Genomic DNA, 22,734 nt, shown 5'->3' on the forward strand with positions numbered 1-22,734 from the left:
TTGGGCATAGAGGTTTCCAGTTCAGCAGAGGTAAAACAGATCCTATTAAAAGCAGAAAGAACTCTACTAGAAATACTTACCTTCAGAAATGGAAAAGATTTCACCATTGGTGTACCCAGCATCAGTTTTCACTTGTTCATACTTCCCTCTCTGGGGTTCTTGATTACCTGTTGGATTTAAAGAAGTCAGGTCTTTCTGAGAGTTCTGTCAGAGTTCATTAGGTGATTGTTACAGCCTTTCATTCCCCTGTGCAAGGATTTACAGTCTTTGCTCATCCCATGACAAGAAGATTCATCAAGGGATCGGGTAATCTTTTCCCAGAAATTAGACTATGGGGTTTGAATTTTGTCCTTTTTAGTCTTATGAAACCTCCATTTGAGCCATTAGCTAACTGTTGTCTGCTATATTTATCTGAGAAAATAGCATTCTTAGTAGCTATCATTTCTACCCATAGGATTGGAGAACTAGGAAGATAAATGGGTAGTCCTCCCTTCATGGTTTTTTTCAAGGATAAAAAGATATTGCTGTGCCAGCATCCCAAGTTCATATTTAAAATATCCTCCAATTTCCACATTAATCAAGCTATCCACCTTCCTGTGTGCTTTTCAAAGCCTCACCACCCTAGAGGGGAAGCTGCCCTCCATACCTTGGACATTAGAAGGGCTTTAACCTTTTATTTGGACAGAACTAAACCATTCAGAAACTCTCCCACACTGTTTACTTCAGTTGCAGACAGATCCAAAGGATCTTCATTTTCCACTCGAAGACTTTCAAAGTGGGTTTCCAGTTATATTCTTGTTCATCACCAAACTGCTAATATTTAGCCCCCTTCAAGAGTAATGACCCATTCAACAATATCCCAAGCTGTCTCCATGGCTGTGAATTTTTTTTCCAAATACTGAAATTTTCAGTGTACAATTTTTCCAAACACTACATGCTGATAAATGACACTAGATCAGATGCGGCTGTTGCTATGGCAGTCCTTTCTTCAGTGTTGGATCCAGTTCCAAAGCCCCTTCCACCTTAAGGTGATACTGCTTGAAAGTCACCTGAAGTGGAGCACCCATAGGGATGCTACTCAAAGAAGGAGAGGTTACTTTGCTTGTGCAATGTGACATACCAGGGTACAGTCCAGACCAGTGGGGGGCTGTGTTACCCCTGCTCTGCAACCTTGGGTGCCTTAGTGAAGTAGCTCCCACTTGGGCCACTCACAAACAGCCTTCTGGCATGCAAGTCACACCCTGAGTGTCTGTGTGTAACTGCAGCCTGCCAGCCACACTTGGGTTACATTCTGTCTCTCACCAGCCTTGGTTATACTTCAGGGTGACCGAACACAGAAATACATGTTCTGTACTGCCCAATCTCTCTTAGACAGTACAAAAATTTTAAATCCATTATTCCTTTAAGGGAATAATATGCCAGTTTATTATCTCAAATAGTTATTCAGACCCTTCAATTTAAATACACTGGGTTAGATAAAACAGTAAAACAAGTTTATTAACTACAAAGAGAGATTTTAAGTGAATACAAGTAATGAGGCATAAAAGTCAGAAATGGTTACAAGAAAAATAAAGATAAGATGTTTACTAATGTCTAACCTAACAAACTATACTAGATTCAAGCAAAGTTTCTTACCATATGCTTCACCAGATTACTGCCAAAAGTTTCAGGTCAGGACCCCTCTCCCAGAGTCCAACATCTGCTTCCTTTTTCTCTTCATGTGTAATGAATGTAATGGGCAGGGAGAAAGAGAAAGGGATGTCTTGGGATGTTAGTCCCTCCTTTTTATAGTTTCAGTCCCCCTCTTGAAAAACATTTCCAGCTGGACACTAGGAGACAAAGAATCTATGTGGAAGGATGTTCCCTGCTGTTTTTTCCACCTTTTTGAACTTCCTTTGTCTTTCCTTCCTGCTTGATGACTCTGTTTACTGCTTAAATGCAAATTAAGCAGAGCACACATTTCTTTGTTTAGGACAGACCATCTGTTGAGCAGAGCTGTGGGGTTTGGAACATGTGTTAATAACACCATCCAGGGGAATCTTATAATTTCACATACAATGTTACCACACATATTTTACTAGGACAATACTGACCAGCAAATTATGAGTTTTCAAATGATACCTTACAAGGCAGCTTTGTACTTTATACAAAGATTATTACAGTAGGGTGTAGGGTGTGAATACAGGGGTGTATTCTGTCACATGCAGTAACTGGAATTCTTGGAGATGTATGTCCCTACAGGTGCTCTACTACCCACCCTCCTTCCCCTCTGCTTTGGAGTTCTGTCTTATAGGACTTCATGGTAGAGAAGGAACTCAGGCCATTTTGCCCATGCAACTCTATATATCCTTGGTACAGGGCATGAGGATATCTGGAGCACATGCGTGGGCTGAACAGGTGCTACTACAGAAAATCTCAGCTCTAAGACTCATGGAGTGCAACCACACCTGAAGTGGAGCACCCCTAGGGACACCCATCTCAAAGAACTCCAGTTACTGCACAAGGTGAGTAACCTCTGTCAGGTATTGAGTTTCAGTGTAGGATATCTTAGTGCAAAGTTTCATGATGCTTGTGGGCCATGGAGACATGGTTGTCACCATGAAAATTCTTCAGTTACTTGAACTTTATTGAAACCAGTTTCATAGCCAATCAGTAGTCACTGTTATGTGATTTGAATTTCAAATTTTTTGAACATATGAGAATTTTTACAATCTCCATGTTTTTCTGTATAAAGAATTCATTCCTTACATTTTTCTGTCCTGTTGTATGACTAATTAGTAACCGATAGAAGGTGAATGTGTGTCTTTTATTCCTCTCCTGATTAACTTTACATATGCCTTAGGAGAAAGCTCCCAGCTCTTGAAGGACTGTTTTTAACTGTTGATAAAGCTATAAATACTGGAATGTAAGATCACAATGGTTATATGCTATGATTTTAGTGCCTGATTTATTTACATAAATATCTAGAGCCAGATCCTGGCCCCTATTCCAGCCCACTTATGCCACTCTGGCAACACAAAGGGGTGGCCAGAAAGCTAATTTAAACAACCAGCCAGCAACTAAACTGATTCGGGGGCAATCCCTGGCAGGTGTAGAGCTGATGAGTTGCCTTTTAAACCATCCCGTTTCCTTCCTCTGCCCAGTGTACAAAGCATGCTGGGGGTAGAAGGGGCATGACTTGAGCAACTTGTGAACCAGCTATCACCGGCTTCAGAATGTCCTCTAAAGGGTCAACCAACTCAGGAATCAGGATGCTTAAAGCCACATTTACTCCTTCTCCTCCTCAACTGTATCAAGCAGACTTCTGGTGCAACTGGAGATCTGAGCTCATGATTTTAATGTCTAACTTTTTTTATCCTTATGTTTTCTTTGTTATTTCCAGATAGCAAATGGCTGTTAGGTTTCACGACGAGCTAGACTCTGAGTATAGGATGCTGTGCCTGTAAAGCAGAGAATTGTAATTTTCTTTTGATATTGATCCTTTCAATCTCTCGTTTTCCTTTCAGCTAAAAAGGATGTAGAAAGTACATTAAATGCTCAAAGAATAAATGACACAAACCAGCACCAGGTAACTTTTTTTTTAAGGAACAATCATTGTCATTTGGTGGTGAACAGTCATGCATCTGCTATTCTACAATAAAGTATAATAGAAAGGTAGAGCATTTCTGAAATGCTCTTCAGAAACAGTACATACTAAACATTTCATAACTAATCTTTAGCATATGATGAGGCGTGGAAAGACCTTTTTTCTTACTTGCTATAATTTTATGTGTTGTGGTAAATATCTGTGTAATTTACCTTGGTAGAGACTATCATTCTCAGAAATACTGTATTGGAATATAAGTGTTTTCATTTTTTCTATGTTTAACTTACATCCTAAAACACTGTTTTATATTTTATTGATGATAAACATTCACAAAACAGAGTATCATAAACACAAAAATAGACCCTTTATTTGGAAAACATATTTTTGATAGTGTCATTGATGCTTTCAACATTTAGTTTAGTTTTTGTTGTGTTTCTTCTCCAAGCAGATCACCAGATGTGAAATAATCTCTAAGACAAGTCCAGTTGAGTTCTACCATATTTTGTGACTTGTAGCATTGACTATACAGTTGAAGCAGCAATCTAGAATGAAATATTACAAAGCAATCTACCAGAAAATTTAATTAATCATGTTTTGTTTTTGTAGTTGGAAGTACATTCAGATAGCACAGTTCACAATTCAGATGTTGGTAATAATAATATATCAAAGCAAGGATTTATCAACTTTGAACAAAGTAGCAAAGAAAATTCAATAAGAAATGCCAAAGGTTCCATCTCCAGAGTATTTGAGGATCATAGATTGTTGAATGAAAAAAACTCAAAAGATACAAAACTGGTTCCAACACAGAGAAAGAAATCAGCAGGGACTGTAGAAAAGATTGTATCTATTGAGAATGTCAGTGAGTACAGGACAATTGTGCCTCCTTCAGATACATCTAGAGACAAAACAAGAAGCAGAAGCCACAAAACATATGACCCTCATATTGGACATAACAACATTGGGTTCACAGTTAATATTTCTTTCTCAAAAAGAATAACTAGGTCCTCTGTACATCATAATTATAGTTCAGATAATATTTGTGAAGTAGGGGGAAAGCCCAGCATACCCAAACAGACAGAAATGCAAAAAGAACATGACTTCTATAATAGTGATACTCCAGTTTCAGAAGAAAAGGAGAAAACTTGTGGAAACAACAACAAACCTTCAATAATAGTGACAGACCAGGTAACTGGTTTACTGTGCACTGAATCCTCAATTCCTGTAGTGAAAGCATCTACAGAGCAGTCTGAGAATGCTGAGTTAACAGAACTTGATTCTCACTCAGTACTTCCTTTGTGTGAAGAAATCAGTGTGCCTCTTGTGACTACAGAGCAATGTTCTATGAATCAGGATAATGAACGCCATTGTTTTAACCACAATAAAGATGGTAGCATGGGTGACAAGAGTTTGAACGCAGCTAAGAGAATAAGTAGTATCCACTTTGTTGAAGAAAACATCATTTACAATGAGAATAATAGACCATCAGACCAGTTTCTTTATTCTGAAAACTCCAAAGATCAAATTAACTTTGATATCGATAGAATTATTGAGGAGGAACAAAGTTTAAAACACTCTTTACCTCTTTTTGGAGGTATTTCTTTACAGGGAAACCGGCTAGAATCAGAAAGCCTAACTACATTTTCACCACAGGGAACTGTAAAGCTCACTGATTCAGGCTATACAGTCCTACCTGAACAGTATATTGACAATGAGAATCAAAACATTTATAAAAATGTCTCTAAAGATGTAGATAACTGTACTGTACAAACACTTCAAACAAGTACAGAAACGCTTTCATTGCATGAATTTTCAGCAGCTGTTAATAGAGCTAGTGATTCTGAAAGTCCTGAGAATTTTAGCATCAGTGTGCTAAGACCTTTTGCCCATCAAACAGATGAGGGAATGAGGATGATGCTAAGCACAGAAGGAAGCACTGGAAGATGTTGCACTGAGAAAATTGAAGATGAAATGAATTCAGATATTAACACATCTACAGCTTTACAGTTACATGAAAAAGAAGCATTTCAAGTGAAAAGAAAGGGACAGGACATTCAGGAAATTAGCTTAGACACAGATTTGTATTCCACTAGTTGTATGAACAAGAATTTACTTCATCCATCTCAGCTGACCCAAGAAACAGAGCAGGAAACTTCCCAAAAATCAGGTGAAAAGTTTTATTTATTTTTTAAATAATTTTAGGAATTCTCTGTAGGCATGTTGTAGTTTGTAATAGATCTTTTAGAGCAGCACAATATGTGCAGCATATACAGTAGCAAACACAAATGGCAAATGCATGAATTGCATTCCAGAAATATTGCCAGTTATGCAAAATTAATTGATTGGCCATTTTTTGCAGCCGAGCCCCTGGTAGTTATTTTGTTACTTTCAAAATATAACTATAATATTGATAAAAAGAACAGGAATACTTGTGGCACCTTAGAGACTAACAAGTACTCCTGTTCTTTTTGCGGATACAGACTAACAGGGCTGCTACTCTGAAACCTATAATATTGATATTGACTAAAATAATGAAAATGAAGAAATTCCTTAAGCACTCTTTGTTACCGAATTTTTCTTTAAAGAGAAACCAGACTAAAACACCACATTTTCACAGAACAATTTTTGAATCCTTATTTATTCAGTGTTTACAATTTTCATTGTATAGTGAATGGTGAACAAAATGTTCATAATGCAAAAATATTTCCAAAGGTTTAGATAATTATATCATAGAAGTACTTCGCCTATGCTACATAAACACTTTGACATTAATTTTCATCAATCAGTTAATAGAGCTAATGATTCTGAAAGTCATGAGAGTCGTGGCACAGATATTTTAAGTCCTTTTGTTCAACAAACAGATGAGGGAATGACTGCTGAGAGAAGTGGAGAGCAAAGCACTGGAAGATGTTGCATTGAGAAAAGTGAAGCAGAAGGAACTGCAAAGAATAATACTCCTATAATGTTACAATTACTTGAAACAGAAACAATCCAAACTAAAAGAATAAGACAAGACCTTCAGGAGACTAGCCAAAATACAGATTTATGTGCCAATAACAGTAATTCACCTAATCTATCACAATTCAGTCAAGCAGCAGAACAGGAAATGTATGAGAAATCAGGTGAGTTGTTAATAATATTTTATAAAGATACGTTTATTTTTCAAGATTTATAAGAAGGAGACTTTTGGTAATTTATAATAAGTGATTTAGAAAAATAAGCATAGTGCTTGAAGCATATATCCTGTCCAACAAATGCCAAGTGTGTGAACCACTGCCAGGGCTTCTAAATGTATTGATAGTTATTATGTAGCTATTGGAGAATAAGCACTTAAACGATAAATATTATTACTGACAAAGCTACAAGAATGAACAAAGTTTCAAGCACTTTTTTCACTATGTTGGTACTTACTTCTTTACAGGGAAAAGAGCTGACTTAAAGGGTTTGTCTACATCAGGGGTCGGCAACCTTTCAGCAGTGGTGTGCCGAGTCTTCATGTATACACTCTAATTTAAGGCTTCACATGCCGGTAATACATTTTAACGTTTTTTAGAAGGTCTGTCCCTAAAACATCCTCAATGCAGGGCAATAGAACCTTATGATACTCTACTCCAAGCTGTCATTCTCTGTCTTGTATGCAATCTCAGCAGCCTGGCAAGACTGAGCTGTCATTAAACTTAGCAGCCCAAGCAACACACTTGTTGCCCACCTTTTCTCAGGATAATGGATAAAATGATCAAACCTTAAAAGCTAACTGTAATTACATAGCAAAAAACACAATGTAATTACAATGTAATTATAAACTGCATTGAGAAAAGTCACAGTGTTAGTACATTGTATTTTCCATGCTTGACTTCCAGCAGAATATGAATTAAGAACACCAATGGGATGGTACGAAGTAAATCAAGCATCTGGTCAGCTTCTGATCATATGAATCAGTAGTAATGCATACTGAAAAGCAAAACCTTATTGTAATTGCTATGTAACTGCATTGTAATACTTAGCCTTATTATAAAGTTTGACAAAAAATAACTAAGGATATATCTGACATTTAAAAAACCTACTTGCCCTAGAAGAGTAGAATTCTGCAAAGCTGCTGTACGTACAAACACCTATCCATGTGGAAAAGAGAGCAGCAGGTAGTAGGATATGAAAAATATTTTCTTAAATGGCGCCGCAAAACTGAGTGTTGAGATTTATGATAGGTTCTCTCTAAGTGAAACTCTCTCCTACCACACTGTTAGTTTATACAACTCATTTGCTTTGCATTTTATGAACTCATTTGTGCTGACTTCTCCCTCAAGATGGTGCCTGGTCTTGTGTTTTGTTATTTTTCTTTCTCTCTTTTTTTGGGAAACATCCCTTCTTCTGTGTTCGCTAGTCCTAATTCCAATTCTCCAGCTGGTGTGACTACATTGGAGTGACTCCTGATTTACATCGGCATAAATCAGGTCAGAGTCTTTTGTTCAGGGCATAACACCTGTAGAAGGAGTTAGTCTCCTCTAGAAAAATAATCCCGTTGGAAGTAATCCAGTTGTAAGAGGTTTTATCGCATACTTTTAAAATGCAATTTCTTGCTGACAACTGATGAATGTCTATGGGAGCTGCTCAGCCCGCCGCCACTCTGGGGTACCGGCTGCTGGCCCCTTGCCAGCCAGGGTCCTGCCACTGGTCCTACACAGCACCTGCTGCTGGCCTGGGGAAAGGAACCCCAGACTGGCAGCGGGCTGTGACCCCAGCTGGCAGGAGCTGGCAGTCGAAACCCAAGAGCGGCGGCAGGCTTTCCACCACCGGCTCCTGCCAGCTGGGGTCTCAGCCCGCTGCCAGCCTGGGTGAAGGAACCCCTGGCCGGCAGTGGGCGCTGAGTGGGGCCGGCGGCGGGACCCCAGCTGGCAAGGGGCCAGCAGCGGGAACCCCAGAGCGGCGGCAGGTTGAGCTGCTCAGCCCGCCCCGCTCTGGGGTTTCAGCCGCCGGCTCCTGCCAGCCGGGGTCTTGTCCCGCCGCCGGTCCCACTCAGCGCCCGCTGCCAGCCTGGGGTTCCTTCACCCAGGCCAGCAGCGGGTGCTGAGTGGGACCCCAGCTGGCAAGGGGCCAGCAGCGGGAACCCCAGGGCAGTGGCGGGCTGAGCGGCTCAGCTTGCCCCGCGTGCCATCAAAAATCGGCTCACGTGCCACCTTTGGCACTCATGTCGTAGGTTGCCGACCCCTGGTCTACATTTACAGTGGCATGTAGAGTAAAGACACTGCATGCCAGCTGAGCTAGCACTGATCTAGCATAGAATCTCGGACAAGGATTCATCTGTCTTCTTTGGATGGTTGAAGATCTCTTTGTGGGCACACTTGATGGTCTTGCAGGTTGGGCTGAGAGCAGTTTTGTCCTTTTCAGCTCTCCATTCCATTTGACCCCCTGGATAGCCACAGAGATGTTCTGCCGCTTTTAGGCTGAGAACATGATAACAGCTGTATGCGTATACTATGTCCTCTTCTCTCTGGTGGTCACAGCCTACTCCTCCTCATCCACCTCCAGCTGTGTAGAATGTTGCCTGGTCCTCTTGACTCTGGTGGTTACAAACTGCCAATCCTCCTTTCTGATTTCCACTCTCACTGATTCCTTGATCACCAGTTCCTTTCTTTCTTGAATCTGGGATAGTGATGCTTCCTGAATCTGGTTCCCCAAGTACTCCTCAGCTTCTCTGATGCTCTGCAGTGTCAGTACTTGTTCTTCAAACCGTTAATCTTTTCTTTCATCACAGCCATAAACTTGCTCTTTATACACAGGAAGTCCCTTCTGTCTTCAGGCAGGAAAGAAGACATGGCATATCCACTGCAGATCACGGTAACTGTTCTATCACTGGCCATCACTGTAATGAATGTAGAACTGTACCTAGAAAGAAAGCTTCTCACACTACCTTCACCAAACTCCTTCCAAAACCCCTATTTGCCACTCCTGTTTGATCTGTATAATGAGATATGTATGTGGATGTAAGCAAAGTGAGAATGAGCTCTCCCCTGACATCTGGTGGTGAGCTGTGGAAAAGGACTTCCGGGGCTGATCTTGTTTGCATGGGCACACCCACCCTGCCCAGCATGATGGACTGCTTGCCCAAATGGTCACTTTGGCTGCTGTGGGATCCCTAGTTATTGGGGCAGGAGTAATAAAGAGTTGTTATCCTGGTTATGTGAATCAAGGACAGTAGAACTGTACTTGGCATTTTATGACAGAGGGACTTGCCCTCACCTATATAGCACTCACTAGGCAAGGGACATGGGTTCCAAACTCCAGTGGATTGAGGGAGTAGGAGTTTGTGCCTGGTAGTGTGGGTCCCTTCTGAGGGCCCTAAACACCACTTTTATTCTGCCTCTTTCCAGTGTGCAATAACAGCTAATTTTGACTCCATTTGGAGTTTTGTTACATACTACAGAGCTGAAATCATTGATACCTGGGTCTAAGCATTAGACCTACTTTAGGCTAGCGGTGCACTGGCACTGAGGCTCCCCTTCTACCAGCTAAAATCACCGAGAGCTGAAGTCACTAAAGAGCTGAGCTTGCTGAGAGCTGTGTTAAGTGGAGCGGGGGGCTAGCAGGACGGCTAGTGGAGAGGAGTGGATAGTGGAGAGCTGTGGCATGGCGAATGGAGCGGATGGCAGGGTGGCTGGCGTAGAGACGCAGCTAGAAGTAAAGACTGTGGCAGAACCCCATGGAGAGGTGTGGCAATCAACCCGAGCAGTGGCACATGTGAGAGTGGGGGGAGCATATCTCCCCCCACTTCCACCCAGGCTGGGAGGTAAACTCTGCAGAGGAACTTCTGAACTCTGGGGGCTGCACTGACCAAGGTCAGAAACTGTGGGTGGGGTGACTGTTGGGTTGCTGGACTTAAGACCCTGAGGGGAAAAGGACACTGCCAAACTTACTTGGGGGTGGGTCTTTTGCTCATGATTTATGTTATGAATCCTGTTTGTGGTGTTTCCCCAACATAATGCTGTATTGTTTTCCCTCCTTTATTAAAAGGCTTTTGCTACACTCAGACTCGGTGCTTGCGAGAGGGGAAGTATTGCCTCATAGAGGCGCCCAAGGGGGGGTGGTATGTAATTGTCCCAGGTCACTGGGTGGGGGCTTGAGCCGGTTTTGCAGTCTGTTATTGAAACAGAACCCCTAGATACTGAACCCGGCCCTTGTTGCTGCCAACTCTTACAGGCAGGCGAGTTACATGTATATACTTGTATGCATATTATTTTGTTCACCCATTCTGTATTTCCAGTTGTAGTGGGAAAACTTTTATCAAAACCATGTATTTTTCATTGTAATCTCCTCTGGAAGATCATTTCACAGCTCAACTCTTTCTCCTCCTGCCCCCCATCCCTGCCTCCATCCCCAGTTGAGAATACTGTCTCCAGAAAACATTTTATTCATCCAGTATTTTGTGAGCTGCATGGGCCCATAGAAAGCAGCTGTTTTGATGAATCATGGAAGGAGATGCCATCACTGGTGTAGCTGAAGGCACTGAAAACTGGGACCATGTGGCTTCCAGCTGTGAGCAGAAGTGGATTGGGAACCACTAAAAGGATGAACATATATGGGTGATGCTTCTTGGCTTGCTCTTCTTCCTCATTCATCAACTTTTTGTTATCCATCATGGATGGCTGTTTTATTCCTTACCTTATCTCTTCCACACCCCGGTGGACTTTCTGACCCTTTCTGTTCCTGAAAAGAAACCTTTGGTTCCTACATTGTCATATATGCAGTGGTCAATATGAGTATCCGCTTCACCCATCTACAGTACATCACTCATTAGGCCCTACCCATTCCTTTTTGTCTTACATAGAACTAAGTGAAAATTGCTAAACTCTCTTCCTACAGTTTGGTCTGTCACAAGAGTCACACGTTTCTCACTAAACAGTTAACAGGTCAGTGCTGAGGTTTTGAATATTTGTTTAAAGCGTGGATACCACCCAGTTGCATTTTTGATTTTTAAATCTGCTTTTTATGTTTGATAGGATTTTAATACTGAGTCACACACACAAAAATGTACATAAAAACAAACAAAAAAAATCATCCAACAAATTGGATGCTGTATTTGCCAAGTTCCTGTCCTTTCCCACTCACAACCCACCTGAGGATGCATTCCAGAGAGAACCATTGTTCTTAGAGTAATCTAGCAGTTCCTCATTGTGCTGCTGCAAATATTTTTTAGCAGACATAAAGAAGACTGTTGTGCATGACAACTTCACTGGAAAACTTTGCTATTATTTGAGTTCATTTGCAGCCAGTTGCTAATAGTCATTAGCTTAATGGGATGTTGTTGTTTTTTTTTTTTTTTTTTTTGTCTACCTCTCTAAAGACTCCCTTGGACATCCTCCAGTCCCAGGAGCTTAAGGAAGAAGCAGGAACTGGAGAACAGATGATTGATTTGGGATTTCAGAGCCAGAAGCTTTTAGGCTAAAATTCAGTACATTATCTCACAGAAAAAAAGGATTGAGTTGAAGGGGTACATGATGATACAAGCTGCCATTGTGTGCTCCAGAATCTCAGCTTTCATTTTGAAAAAGTAATTCCCCAGCCTTTAAGGCTGCAAAGATAATGTGAATCAAGTGCAGCTGATGCAATGATATGTACCTGAGTTTGCAAAGAGCGAGAAACAATAGCGCAGAGAGATTTGGGTATTGCCCCTATCCATCTCTAAGGGGTGTTAACTCAGATACTCAGTAATGATCATTTAAATGTCAGTATTGCTAATTTGCTGTGAGCTACAGCTCATTTTGGCACCATGAGCAAGTGGCACTTAAGAGAATACCACCACTTTTTTTTTTCCTGTATCAAGGAGGCTATCTCTAGGAATGCAGGGAACTGAGGATTTACTGAGGAGAAGCAAAAATTGAAGGGATCAGCAGAGCCCATGGGTCTAGTCGGACCCCATGTAGAGGGAGCCAAACTCAAGGAGCCCAGCAGAGTAAATATTGCCATAGTTTGAACCTCTTCACAATCTACTGTGATTGACATCTAATTTTGGCATCTCAGATGGGCAAAGCTGATTTTCTGGAGAGAACTTGGAGGAGCGGTTTAGGTTGAATATTAGGAAAAACTTCCTAACAGTCAGGCTGGTTAAGCACTGGAATAAATTGCCTAGGGAGGTTGTGGAATCTCCATCATTGGAGATTTTTAAGAGCAGGTTAGACAAACACCTGTCAGGAATGGTCTAGATAATACTTAGACCTACCATGAGTGAAGGGGACTGGACCATATCACCTCTCGAGGTCCCTTCCAGTCCTATGATTCTATAATATAGGTTTTACATCCTATTCAAATGGAATGTGTTTTCTCCATCACTATACATAGTATGAAAGGTATAATATAATTTGCACAAAGTGAAATCTGTCTATACAGCATCTTATAGGTAGCACGTAAAGACAATGTGTCAAATTTTGCTTTCAGTTACACCACTGTAAATCTGAAATAGCTTCACTGAAGTCAAGGAAATTATTATAAATTTACATTTACAGTGTACTCTAACCTGTTTAAAAAGATGCTTTTCTGATCATACAAACCCAGGGCATAATACATATTTTTGAAAACTGTATTTGAAAAATTCAGGAACATGATAAATGGGCACATTCTGCTCAGTTACAATGAGGCAGATCTGGATTAGCACCAATAAAAACAGTGGAGTTATTTCAAATTTATACAACTTTACAAGAGAGCAAAATTTAGCCCATGGTGTTTCAACCATTCTACAATAGTGAAAAACATTTAACACCTCTAATTAATTAATGGAGATATCCTATCTCCTAGAACTAGAAGGGACCTTGAAAGGTCATTGAGTCCAGCCCCCTGCCTTCACTAGCAGGATCAAGTACTGATTTTGCCCTAAATCCCTAAGTGGCCCCCTCAAGGATTGAACTCATAACCTTGGGTTTAGCAGGCCAGTGCTCAAACCACTGAGCTATCCCTTCCCCTGAGCTCACAAATATTTCTTACAACTGTTTCTTCCAGTTACCCTAATACTTTACAGAATATGAAATCCTTTGATCAAGGACCATATATGAGAATTTTCAAGCAGATGGCTTTAGTTTTGGTGACATACCTATGCCTGGTTTCATTGTCTGACAGCAAAGTGTGACATTCCCCAAGGTACAATCTGGACTGCTGAATAATTGTATCTCCTCAGTTCTCCCTGGGATGCCTTTTACACTGTTTTACTGGTGAACAGCCACTCCTGGACAGTTAACACACAGACTCCAGCATGTAACTTGCTCCCAGCTGCACAGTATTGAGTGCTACTAGTTAGTCCCTCATAAACTACACTGCAGAAGAATATCAGCAGATTCCTAATCCCAACTTTGTCCCCCAGAAATGTGCGACTTGTACTGCTCAGTACACTACACTATAAAGTATCTAATTTCGTCAGTGGAAAATTATATGCACCAACCTTCTTATCTCAAATGGAGTTTCCCCTCACACTTTAATCCAAATACACTGGTTAAGATACAACAATAAAATAAGTCTATTAACTATAGAAAGATAGATTTTAAGTGATTACAAGTAATGATGCATAAAAGGTTATAAAAGAAATAGAAGAGTAAAACGCAAGCTAATATCTAATTTAACTAGCCAAGTGAACTTAAAAGCAAAAAGGTTTTGTCTCCCCATATGTTTATAGCAGTCTGTATTGGCTGAAAAGCCTTCCAGCCAGGACCACCTCTCCCCCAGTTCAATGATGCTTTCTTTGTCTTTCGAGCATTGTAGCAGTCATGAGGAGAGATGGGGATGAGAAAGGTAATTTGTGTTGTGTGTGTCCTCCATTCTTACACCCTTAGTTCTTCCCTTTTTGATGATTATCTCCAGCTGGGGTACAGGCGACAGGCAATCTGTTTACACAGAACCCCCCGCCCAACTGTGTCTTTGCCAGTATGTAAAGTCCTGGCTCATACCCTTCTTCCTGCCAAGGAATGGTCGTATAAGTAGGTGATTGTCCAATTGATTATGCTGATACCTGGCTGGGAGTGTTACTGTGTCTTTGTCTCTGAAGAACTGGTTTGGGCCTGCCTATCTAACTCTGAAACATGTTACAGCAATTTTATACAGTAGAAAATTAAAACTTTACATACAATGTTGATACACATATTTTACCAGGACAATGTTCAGCAGATTATGAGTTTTCAAATGATACCTCACAAGGCATACTTTGTACAAAATGTATCATAGTCTTGTAAAAGTGGTGAACATAATAGCATAGACTGTCACACAGTGTTATCTGGAGAAATTGTCAGTTGCTCCTTCTCTCGGTACTGTCGGAGAATAACAGAGTTCTCACTTTTTGTTTGGGTACAGCAAGTCAGATACTTTATTTAGCTCTCTATCAATTGCATAGAGGGAGAGAGCTAAACAGGTCCCTCAACAGCTAAACAATTACAACAAGCATTTATACCTTTTGTTACAGACAATAATGAGCAACAGCTGCATTTTGTTTATACATAGGTCATTGTGATATCTTGTTTTGCTCACTAATGTAGACTCTTAGTCTACATTCCATATTATCTACATAAGGTCGCAACAACTTCTCACACAGTTCTTTTCCACTCGCCTCACACATTCCTCGCTTCTACAAATCTCGTTATTAGGGTTACAGTTAGCCTGACTCTTGCTAACAAACTGTCATGCATTGCAATCCCCTTCCTGTCAGTTCTTTCTCTGCTTCCACAGTACCTAACCCTATGCAGCTTCCTCCCATTTCTGCCTAGAGGAGATGAAGTCCCAGCAAGTAGTAATATCTCCTGAAGTCACTCCTAGTAACTGAGAAGGAGTCTATGGAGAAATGTGTTAACCTTCTTGTTGCTATACCACGTAGTTGTGCTGAATAATCATGTAATCTTCTCCCTCCAACTTTACCCTGTTGCACCCTTATTGTAAGTTTTCTGGTAGTGGATTGTAAACTCTTTGGGCCACAATCCATGTGTACTTGATCTGTATTATATTTTTGGTGCTGTCAAGTAATAATAATAATTAAAACAATGGAGTTGCATAGAGTTATGCTGTTTGAAGTGAGATCAGAAGCTTGTCCCAGTTTTCTAATGAGAAATTTTGGTGTTCAATATGTCTTTAGAATTTTCACTATCAAGCAAAGAAGAGATAGCAGCTGTATCTGCTCAGCCTACCCATATTATAAGAGCCGGGATAAAAAAGAGAAATGCCAAAGGGGAAAGTCGCCTGCACCTGGCTGCTAAGAAAGGAGATTTAGCTTTAGTGAAAACTCTTATAGCATCTGGAATATGTGTAAATCTAAAGGATAATGCAGGTTTGGATGTTTTAAAATTACTTCTTTGGTGATCCTCTAGTGTTTCAGTTTGATGGCAATTAAGAAACTCAACTTTTTTTTTAAACTCTTGAAAGAATGTAACCAAGATGTTTTAGAAAATAACGTATTGGTACCTAGTTTATCGAACAAGGTTAGTAACAAGGATTACTTTGTTATACCATTGTTATCTTTGAATTTGTATTTGCAGTCTTTCAAATGATACATATGAATCTTTTGGCGATAATATGCAGTATATTGACCAGCGCATCAGACAATTGTGTATATATATTTATATACACACTTGTATGAATGTGTGTGTGGATGCATATACACACACATCACGTAGTGTGGTGACATCTGCGGTGGGTACCCCCCAGGGTGCCATCTGGAACTGGGGTGCCACTGAACCCTCTGATTCACCAGCCTGGGCTCCCTCTCACACTGTGCTGCTGTGACAGGCTGCAGACCCACTCCCGGTCCTACACTTCCACTAGTATTCAAAGAGGTAACACCGAGCTGCAGTTACATGCAGGCTTGCTGACCAGCCACTGCATGAACCAATGGTAGAGAGGCTACAGCCAAGATTACCCCCAGCCCCAGGCATGCACCCCCCCGCTGGAGTATAAACCCAAAATTATACCGTCTTGCTCTGCACAGTGAACTATACAGCATAAGCTCATAGAGCATCCCTCCCTTGATGTGGAGAAGAAATGCAACAGCCCCTGCCCCTTGAGCTAAGAGTCCCAAGCACTTCACTCCAAACTTACTGGTTTTGATTAAAACATAAAATAAGTTCATTAACTACAAAATGATAGATTTTAAGTGATTATAAGTGATAGTGAACAGATCAAAGCAGATTACCTAGTAAATAAACAAAAACTCAAACTAAGTTTAACATACTAGAAGGATAGGATTTGAATTAACAATCTCACCCTGACTGATGATACAAGCAGGCTTGCAGATTCTTAAAGCACAAGCTGCATTTGCTTTGCAACTTAGGTTTCCCAGGGTTCCATACTCAGGTTAGAAATCCCTTTAGCCTGGATCCAGCACTTCCTCCAGTTCAATCTTTGTTCCTCAGGTGTTTTAAGGAGTCCACTTGTGTGGGGAGTGAAGAACAACAGATGATGTCACTGCCTGCCTTATATAGCTTTAGCATATTGCTGGAACCCTTTGTCCCAAACTCAGTTTGTGGAAAAACACTGGTATCCAAGATGGAGTTCCGTGTCATGTGGCCTGGTCACATGTCCTTGCATACCTTGCTGAGTCATAGCAGCCATTACTTACAGGCTGTCTGGAGCATTCTCAGGAAGGCTCACCAGGTGGTGGATAAGCTTCTCCTAAGTTTTTCCCAATGGCCCATTACCGTGAATAGGCCTGTAGCGGGGTGGTCACCCCACTCCTGCCTGGAAGGGCTTAAAGCAGCCTGGGAGAGGGCTATGGCAGAGAAAAGCTGGGCTGATGGGGAAAGCAGCCACAGCTGTAGCCAGTGCAATCAGGGCCCAGTTGGCCCTTATAAGAGGGCAGTGGGCCAGAAGCACGGAGAGACTCTCTCTGGCTTTGAGAGAGAGGGACCTAGCTGCAGGGAGCTGAGAGAAGATACCTGGAGTGGAGCAGGGCTGGGTGAAGGCCAAGGGAGCTGGGGAGCTCCGGCCTGGAAACCCCCCAGGCTGCGGCCTAGTGGAAGGCCAATTAGCTACTGGGATTGCAGGGGGCAGCCCACGGGTAGGCAGAGGCAGCAGGTCCAAACTCGCCTTGCCTATGATGAGTGGCTTTTACACTGCAGTCTGCCCCAGGGGGCTAGATGGTGACTGGAGTAGCCCACGACTGAGGCAAGGCGAGGATAGAGGCTTAGGGTTTCCTCTGGGTGGGGAGACCCTGAGACTGTGGGGGTATTGCCAAGGGGCAGCACCCCAAAGACAAGGGTGCTCCGGGTCCAGGCAACCAAGCACATGCGCTCTGGCGGTGCGGTGCTCGGCGGGGGGGCAGGCTCTGGCGGCGCGGCGGGGGGGGCAGGCTCCGGCGGCGCAGCGCTCGGCGGTGGGGCGGCGCGGGGTCCGGCACTCGGGGAGGAGTTTCGGCGGCAGCGAGACACCGGCCTGCAGTGCTCCGGATGCTGAAAATGCTAATTCCCTGAGATGACCAGCAGGAGGCACCGCAGCAGTGAATCCCGCACCGCAACAAGGCCCTTCACAGTCAGCTATCTAGACTGGAAGCATTTTGCCTAGTGGGTATCACTCAGGTGTGACTACATATGAAATACAGATACATAGTCAATATTCAGAACTTCAGATACAAAAATGATACATGCATATAAATAGGATAATCATATTCAGCAAATCGTAACTTTTCCAATGACACCTTATATGCCCCATCTTGTACAAAATGCATCAAAATTATGCCATAATAATATCATAATAATATTACTAGGATGAATATGGGATGTAGTATCACAACATCCGTGTAATAAATTGCTCAGTTGTTTAATAAATTGTGGACACACATGATACACATTTATCATGTACCTCTCCTTCACTTTGCCCACTTGTCTTGTGAATGCAGTGGCATTACTCACAAGTAAAGTTATCCACATGTGTAAATGCAGAATCAAGCTCTCAGCCTTTGAGCCACTTCACACAGTTCCATTTATTTAAAATTGCATTACAAGGTAGAATTTTCCTTCTTTTCCTCCTAAATGTAGATTTTCCTCCTAAATTATGCAAGCCTTAGCCCCAGCAATGGCCAGTATTCCATTCTGGATCCATGGCCGGTTTAAAGTTTGATATCACATGATGCCACCAGTGCTAGAAATTAGATTGTCAGTATTATGCTTTTGATTTCTGATATTTCTAATCTGCAATTTTTATGCTATTATTATTTCTGATAGTATGATTTAAAAAGCAGATAGTACATTTCTTTAGCCAGTATTGGAATAAATTTATCTTTGGAGTCAACTGAATTACAACAGGGAAAAATTGCTTCAGTGTTTCAGGGTAATTCTTTGTTTCAGATTTATTATAAACAAAGAAGTCAGACAGTTACCGGACTGAATACAAGAAAGTTATAATTGTCTGTGGCCTGTGTGGGTTTCAGACATCAGAATCACAATCTAAATTTTGATCTGGTTTTACTAGGCTGGACAGCAATTCATGAAGCTTCCAACAGGGGATTTACTGAGGTGATCTTAGAGTTACTAAAAGCTGGTGCTGATGTTAATAGCAAAAGCCTGGATGGAACTTTACCAATACATGATGCAGTTTCTGGCAATTATTTCAAGGTACAATTCTACTCATATTACCATGCCTGGGCCTGATTTTCAATTATGGGCATACAAATGCCATAGTTGTGCATGGAAATGAAAATGATGGTTTAAATAACTGAATCCAAAATTATTAATAGAATACATGTGTAGACTTTCATTAAAAATACATAAATGTAAGTTTTTAACCTGTCAAAATTGAAGTTCAGCATTGTGTTTCTTCTGCAACAAACAATGACAATATGAACATCTAAATCAGAGCATGTAGCTGTATTTCTTCTGCTATTTTATGTACTGTTGATGTTAACTGTAAGAACCAAATTCTGCTTTGGGATGTACATGTATACTCCCATTGAAATAATGGGAATTGAATACATATATCAGAGGACAGAATCTTGTCCTAAGAACCCTGTGGGCCTGAAATGCAGGTCTTTGTCAGTAAGTGAAGAAATAAGTGATTTTTAAACAATGGGGGCCACATATTTAAAGGAATTCATGTGTCTAACTCCACTCATTTCAAGGGGAGTTAAGTGCCTAAATACCTTTAAATACCTTTAAAAATCAGATTTTGGGGCTGATTTTGCTCTCACAGTGGGGTAACTGAGGAGTAGCTCCACTGAAGTTAATGAGGTTATATTCGATTAAAACAAATGAAAGTGAACAAAGACTCAAACCCAGTGTTTTTAAAATGCATTCATTTTTAATTTTGACATCTCCATTTTTTGTGTTAATGATTTTGGATCATAAACAGTTTGTTAAAAAGTGTTTCAATTAATCTTTGAAGAAATATGTCTTAATTTTGTTGTAAGAATGAATGTGAGATTGTGCCATCTCCTCAATGTTAAGAGAATGTTGAAAGCATGTTAGGAATACTTACCAGCTGGAAGGGAGAGAGATGCATCAAGCTGAAGCCACCTTCCAGTTAGCCAATTGCCCTGGTCTACAGTACAGAATTACTTTGATATAACTATGTCGCTCAGGGGTGTGAATAATCCACACCCATGACTGACGTAGTTATACTGACCTAAATGCTAGCATAGACATGGAGATGAAGTTATTAAGCTGATAGGAGAGCTCTCTCCTGTCGGTTTAAAGTGTCTTCACCAGAACAGCTACAGCGGCACAGCTGCAAGTTTCTAGTGTAAACCTGCCCTTAATGGTAGCAGCTGGTTGTATTTGCAAAATGTAAAGCATCAGCTATCAGAAAAGAATGCTGGGAGAGGTACCCATAAAAAGGAGATCCTACCTTGAGAAGTTTAGCTAATGGCCAGGTAGTTATGTCTTGCTGCTGTATTTCATTAGTTTCTGTTTCTTGACACCTTCACTTTTCAGCAATGTACTAACAAGGTAGTAAGAGAGAATTGTTATTACAGATAAACAAAGTACTTTATTTTTTCTTCCTAAATGAAAAGCTGTGGGAGGACAAGAGATACTCAGAACTTTCCAGCAATTTTACAGGTCCAGAGTTTCTAAGGTAGCATGCAATCAGGGAGGAAGAGAGGGGATCAGAGGTTTGCTTGGTAGGAGAGCAACTAGGGTGACCAGATGTCCCTATTTTATAGGGACAGTCCCGATTTTTGGGTCTTTTTCTTATATAGGCTCCTATTACCCCCCCACCCCCTGTCCCGATTTTTCACACTTGCTGTCTGGTCACCTTAAGAGCAACTCATGGATGAATTGATCCTTTAGGGGGAATCTGAGGTATCTGAGAAGGACCAGAGCATCTGCACTGAGGTACATACCTTCTGCAGTTGTACTGGGGCATTCCATCCCCCATAGCAGCATACTTCCCTTTGAACGCTCACTTCACCTACATGTGAGATAGTTTGAAGCCCCAAAATAGTAGTCTGTGTAAGTTAGTGCTGACAGTATTAATCTAAATGAGAATATTCCTGTATATTTGCCATGGAAGGGTGCCATATAGAGGACACTTAAAAGTCCATGCTGTTTTGCAAAGGGACTTCCATTAAGTTAGAGCTGGGTAGATGATATCAGATTGGTTCAAACATACACACCCTTCCTCCAATTAGTCAAAAGAGCAGGTTTTCCATCTCTTTCATCTTCTCTGTGATAGAAAATAAAAATGAAGGAGATGATTGCACTGGCATGAATGGTGGACCAGGAAGACTCAGGCAGGGAACTAAGAGTAGTAAATCTGAATTTTTTTAGCAGGTAGGGCCTATGTGTGCAAACATATACAGCTTAACTTTAAATACTTAAATAGTCCCATTAACTTCAATGGGACTAGTCATGTGTTTAAATTAGGTATGTGCATAAGTATTTATAGAATTGGGGCCAAAGTCACCATCACATACCACTGAGAAACAAAAATCCACTTATTTTCTGTATCTTGTTTATATTTATCCAAAATGGTTATTTGACATTTACCAGATTCTGTTAATTTGGAATTGATTTATGATTCTCTGTAGCATCATGGAAATGTGTTGCATATAGTAACACTGTGAAGATGACCAACTAAACAGGCAATTATGAATTGGTCATATATTTAATAAACAAAAATTAAAAGTATAAGACATGGAACTAAATAGATAAATGCAAAAGATACTTGCAAGCTAGATTGCTGTACTCTCTCCTCCTCCCTTCATATGTTTCTTTGTCTTGTTAGAGTGTTAACTCATCAGAACCGGAACTATGTCATTTTATTTGTCTGCACAGCACTTAGCACATTTAATGGTCTACTGTGATGACGATAATAATAATTAAAAACTATGTTGCAGGCAGTCAGTATTCTACTACATCATGGAGCAAACCCTAATGAGAAGGACAAGTATGGGAAAAATGCTTTGGATGAAGCATGCAATGATAAAATGAAGGAATTGCTTAAGTCTTATGGGGCTACTGACAGTGAAGTTGCTTATGAAACAACTGAGGTTACTGGTATGTTAGCTATTTCATAATGTTAATATGATAATTTTACATCCTTGTCTCAAACATGCTGCAAGTTTGCTTCAGTGTTTTCATGTCAGGGACAGGCATTTTTTAGCAGTAATATATCCTTGATGGTTATTTATCTATATAATTAAGACAGTAGAATGTATGGCACAAATTATTTCCTGGTAAAGTCAGTGGAGTTATAAAAAGGATGTATCTGGTCCCTTAAATTTTGTTGGTTTTCTGTATTTCACTCACATAAACCTTGTAGTTTTTGCATTGAGTATTGGATTAATGTTTTAGTGGGTTTCAGACTTAAATATAGTCTCCAGAACAGTAGTATTTAGATCATTTGATTTGATCTTATTTGCATATACAAATTTTTATTTATATCATCGTCTGCTTTTGAGTCTTAGTAATCTGTATAATTGGCATCTATTCTATGATATTGGTTTTATACATATAATTTTAAAATAATAATGGAAATATATTTGTTTTCTTAATTGTGGGGGGGAAAGATATAGGTCCTTCTAGATCAAGAAGACCAAAACATACTTATTATGATTGCTGTAAAAAGACTGATATTCCATTGGTTTTGCACCATGATATGACCAGAGAAAAATGTGGCACAGTAAGTGTAGATGTTGAGTTTTTTAAATATTGCTTTGCAGTGCAGTACATTTCTATTCTGTATATTGTCATCTGTTGATT

At 40.6% G+C, this 22,734-nt stretch overlaps 1 protein-coding gene across 1 annotated transcript in view; it reads left to right on the forward strand.

Annotated features, from left to right (window-relative positions):
* ANKRD31 (ankyrin repeat domain 31) overlaps positions 1-22,734 on the forward strand; it is a 120,024-nt gene that overhangs the window by 54,076 nt on the left and 43,214 nt on the right. The window contains exons 13-19 of the mRNA XM_034773229.1: positions 3,507-3,568; positions 4,193-5,750; positions 6,445-6,705; positions 15,681-15,872; positions 19,007-19,149; positions 21,870-22,029; positions 22,542-22,654. Of these exons, the coding sequence (XP_034629120.1) occupies positions 3,507-3,568; positions 4,193-5,750; positions 6,445-6,705; positions 15,681-15,872; positions 19,007-19,149; positions 21,870-22,029; positions 22,542-22,654 (2,489 nt within the window). The remainder of the gene's footprint in view (positions 1-3,506; positions 3,569-4,192; positions 5,751-6,444; positions 6,706-15,680; positions 15,873-19,006; positions 19,150-21,869; positions 22,030-22,541; positions 22,655-22,734) is intronic.

Source organism: Trachemys scripta, chromosome 6, assembly GCF_013100865.1.
Source record: "Trachemys scripta elegans isolate TJP31775 chromosome 6, CAS_Tse_1.0, whole genome shotgun sequence".
NCBI classification, from domain to species: Eukaryota; Metazoa; Chordata; order Testudines; family Emydidae; genus Trachemys; species Trachemys scripta.